The 3,166-nt window shown below is 44.5% G+C and overlaps 1 protein-coding gene across 1 annotated transcript; it reads right to left on the minus strand.

Annotated features, from left to right (window-relative positions):
* Nucleotides 1–1,163: 1,163 nt before the first annotated feature.
* On the minus strand, nt 1,164–2,959 carry LOC147896805 (uncharacterized). The gene has a single exon (XM_087381979.1). The coding sequence runs from the start codon at nt 2,889–2,891 to the stop codon at nt 1,338–1,340; it is 1,554 nt and encodes a 517-aa protein (XP_087238105.1). The 5' UTR covers nt 2,892–2,959; the 3' UTR covers nt 1,164–1,337.
* Between the last annotated feature and the right edge of the window lie 207 nt (nt 2,960–3,166).

Below are 3,166 nucleotides of genomic sequence, written 5' to 3' on the forward strand. Positions count from 1 at the left end.
CACATCAAGGAATAGAAATTACTTCCTCTAATATCAATAGAACAACCACTTCTACAACATTTCAGCATATACATACCACCATCGAAAAAATACAATATGTTTGTTTCCTTTCCACAAAATATAATAGAAAAAGAAATCCATTTTATCCTTTTAAGAGACTTTAATATTGGCATGTCCCAAAACATAACCAACTTACAAGAAATGATGGACACCTTCAATATAAAATTACAATTTAAACAACCAACAACAATGTATGGATCTCACCTAACCATACATGGACAAACATACCATTAAACAAATGTATAACAGGTACAAGGTACGCATAATGGATTGCCTGATCATTCAGTTATCTACATTCACATTTAATAAGATGGACCAACGTGGGTAAGATGCCACTAAAATCCAGAATTGCAAAATGGAACGACAAAGTTTCCCCATTTGGTTCGTTGTGCAAAGGTTTCAGAGAAACCCATATGCACTTTTTTGGGAATGCCCAGTGTCTAAGGAGCTATGGTTAGGACTATGGTTAGGACTGGAAAGCAAGCTTGTCAATCTAAACATTGGGAACAAGATAAAGGGGACAAGAACTGTCAAAATGATCTCACCCACAAGATGATACAAGTGCTTAGAGCCTTAGTACTGATGCCCGTCTGTGGCAATTCAAAAATGACGTGTCCTTTCAAAGGATCCCAGCAGGAAAGATCCGAGTAGAAAGCAAACTGGAGGAGATTAGGAAGGCAGTACAGTTTTTTGGAGTTCGGGATGAGGCCTGTGGTGCACTCAGCCGTTTATGGCGCTAGATAAGCCTTTTGAAGGCGCCCTTTTTTCTATCAATAAGTAATGCTTTTACCCTCCGATGAAAAAAACATGGACCAACGTTACCAAGCACAGCAAGGCCTTTGTGGTTGGCCACCTTGTTTCTCCTATTGTGCGTGAGCTTCGTTTGGAGCTCATAGTCATGATGCTTGCAATCCTGCTTGCTGTATCCAGTCAAAGACAAGTGTAGCGGCCCCAAAAGCTCCATTTGTGGTGAATTTATGTAACGGTAAAGAGGAGCCTGCATGCTTTTGCAAGGCTACTTTAAAAATGAATACATAATCAATCAAATCTTTTTAGGAAACCAATCATTCACAATATACATTCATAATAAAACTCATCGCGTAAAGTTAAACTTTGAATGCCAGACTGATTACGTAGAGCTAAACGATCGAATGCAAAGCTTTTGGGACTCATCTTGTGTCATGTTACAATATCATATCCTCTACATTTTTGTATGCATTCAGCCCAGGGATAGTATAGTGAGAGATTTACAAAACTCAGAAGGGGGTGATGGAGCGCTAATGCTTGAAGGGATGATGCAAGCTCTCAGAATCTTGAAGATGCGTGGAGCTGGAAAGCTTAAGAGCTTGGGTCTCTGCGACGTTGAACGCTTGCTGCATTTGGGCCACGCAGTTCCGGGTTGCTTTTAAGGGAGCTCTAGTGCATGGTTTGCAGCCCACGAAATGGGTGATCAAAGGCCAGTTGATCTCCTCCTGATCCATGTACTGCTGTACATGATGATATTGCTTCTCCTCCTGATTCTCAAATCTGTTTGCTCGCACTTCCCAGTATAATTTATCGGCATGCAAATCGTCGTTGCTTTGATCCAAGCTCTCCACGAACACTTTGGATGGCTCTTCCATCATCATATGCTCGAGCAGCTTAAATGCATCTCCATTCCTCTCTGATTCGACCTCTCCCTTGCTTGCCCATGCTTCCAGTAAATCTAACGACCATTGGCAATTCCTCATTAGAAAGCTTCCCCAATTCGCTCCCCCCCTCCATTGCCTCATCCCGTTCCGCTGCACAAGCTCGTTCCGAGCTTGAATCACTATAAGATTATAGCCCGCATACCTCTCCAACCGAATTTCACGTGACATGCCTGTGAAAATAGCATTGCTATCCATCCACCATATCCATTCCGATTGTGGTTCCGACAGCATCAGTTCCCGGATGATGGGCGATTTGGCCCGGAATCCTGGCATTTCAGGATGCAGGAGTGACATCTTGTGTACCATTTCGATTCCGTGAAGGCGGCAATAGTCCATTTTGTTCTTGATAGATTTGAGGAGATAATGGTTCCCTTCCGCGCTCTGGCAAGGAGCATTTTGGGAGCCTGTGACAAGAAGGATGCGGGGCTTCCTTTGCTGCAGTACGCCATTCATTAGACTTAAATGTGAGCGTCCATCAAGCGGCAAATTCGCATGCTGAGGCCGATCTGCTACTTTGCGCAATGAAGCAGAAAGCGATTTGGCAAGAGAGAGAGATGATGTAAATTTCTCTGCTTCCGTATGACCCCCCTTTGCATGCTGATGCAGATCTGCTACTTTTCGCAATGAATCAGAAAGAGATTTGGCAGGAGAGAGAGATGGTATAAACTTATGTGCTTCCAATATGTGATCTCCCTTCGTATGCTGATGCCGATCTGCTATCTTGCGCAATGAATCAGAAAGAGATTCGGCAAGAGAGTGAGATGGCATTAATTTATCTGTTTCCATATGATCTGCCTTCTGAGGTGTCGTAGAATCTATAGTTTTCTCCTTGTTGTCGACAGCTACAGCTAATTTTGCAGAATCATTCTTTTTCGCCGCAATCCCAGCAATCGCCTGATATAATTGTCTCCGCCCTCGTTGGATGTCCTCGAGATCTTCCATCGGAGACCTGAACTTGCCCCCCTGAAAACAGCTTCGCATCATCATAAACGTCAAGAATCCACATATCAGAGTGATCTTTGCATCGGTGAAGGCTTTCTGGATCTTGCGGGTCTTATATGATCCGGCGGGGAGAAGAAGCTTGGAAAAGCTACGGGTTCGGGGTATGGGCAAGCTGGCAGATTTGGAACACTCCGCCATGGCCTAGGTGGTGGCTTAGAGATCAAGGAAGGAGAGAAGCGCTCAGCTCTTCTAGTGCGAAGCATTTGGTGAAGGGTGGGATGAGGAAATCTAACAGGAGGCCGGGCGGTTAAATAAGGCAGCAGGAAACGGACGCACCGAAAGTGGGATACAAGCGAAAGCTCATGCACGGCGGTGGGAAGGAGACACATGCGTGTGAACGTACAAAACCACAAAGATTTTTCACGGCAGCCCATCTGATTCAACGCCGGCGTCGCCTTTCATGACCAGCTGAT

The sequence above is a fragment of the Dipteris shenzhenensis genome, chromosome 11 (genome assembly GCF_047967505.1).
Source record: "Dipteris shenzhenensis isolate YYH24624 ecotype China chromosome 11, Dip_SZ_1.0, whole genome shotgun sequence".
Taxonomy (NCBI): Eukaryota; Viridiplantae; Streptophyta; class Polypodiopsida; order Gleicheniales; family Dipteridaceae; genus Dipteris; species Dipteris shenzhenensis.

Bases quoted from the DNA above. Each gene is read 5' to 3' on its own strand.
- LOC147896805 (XM_087381979.1), bottom strand. From the start codon at position 2,891: ATGGCGGAGTGTTCCAAATCTGCCAGCTTGCCCATACCCCGAACCCGT.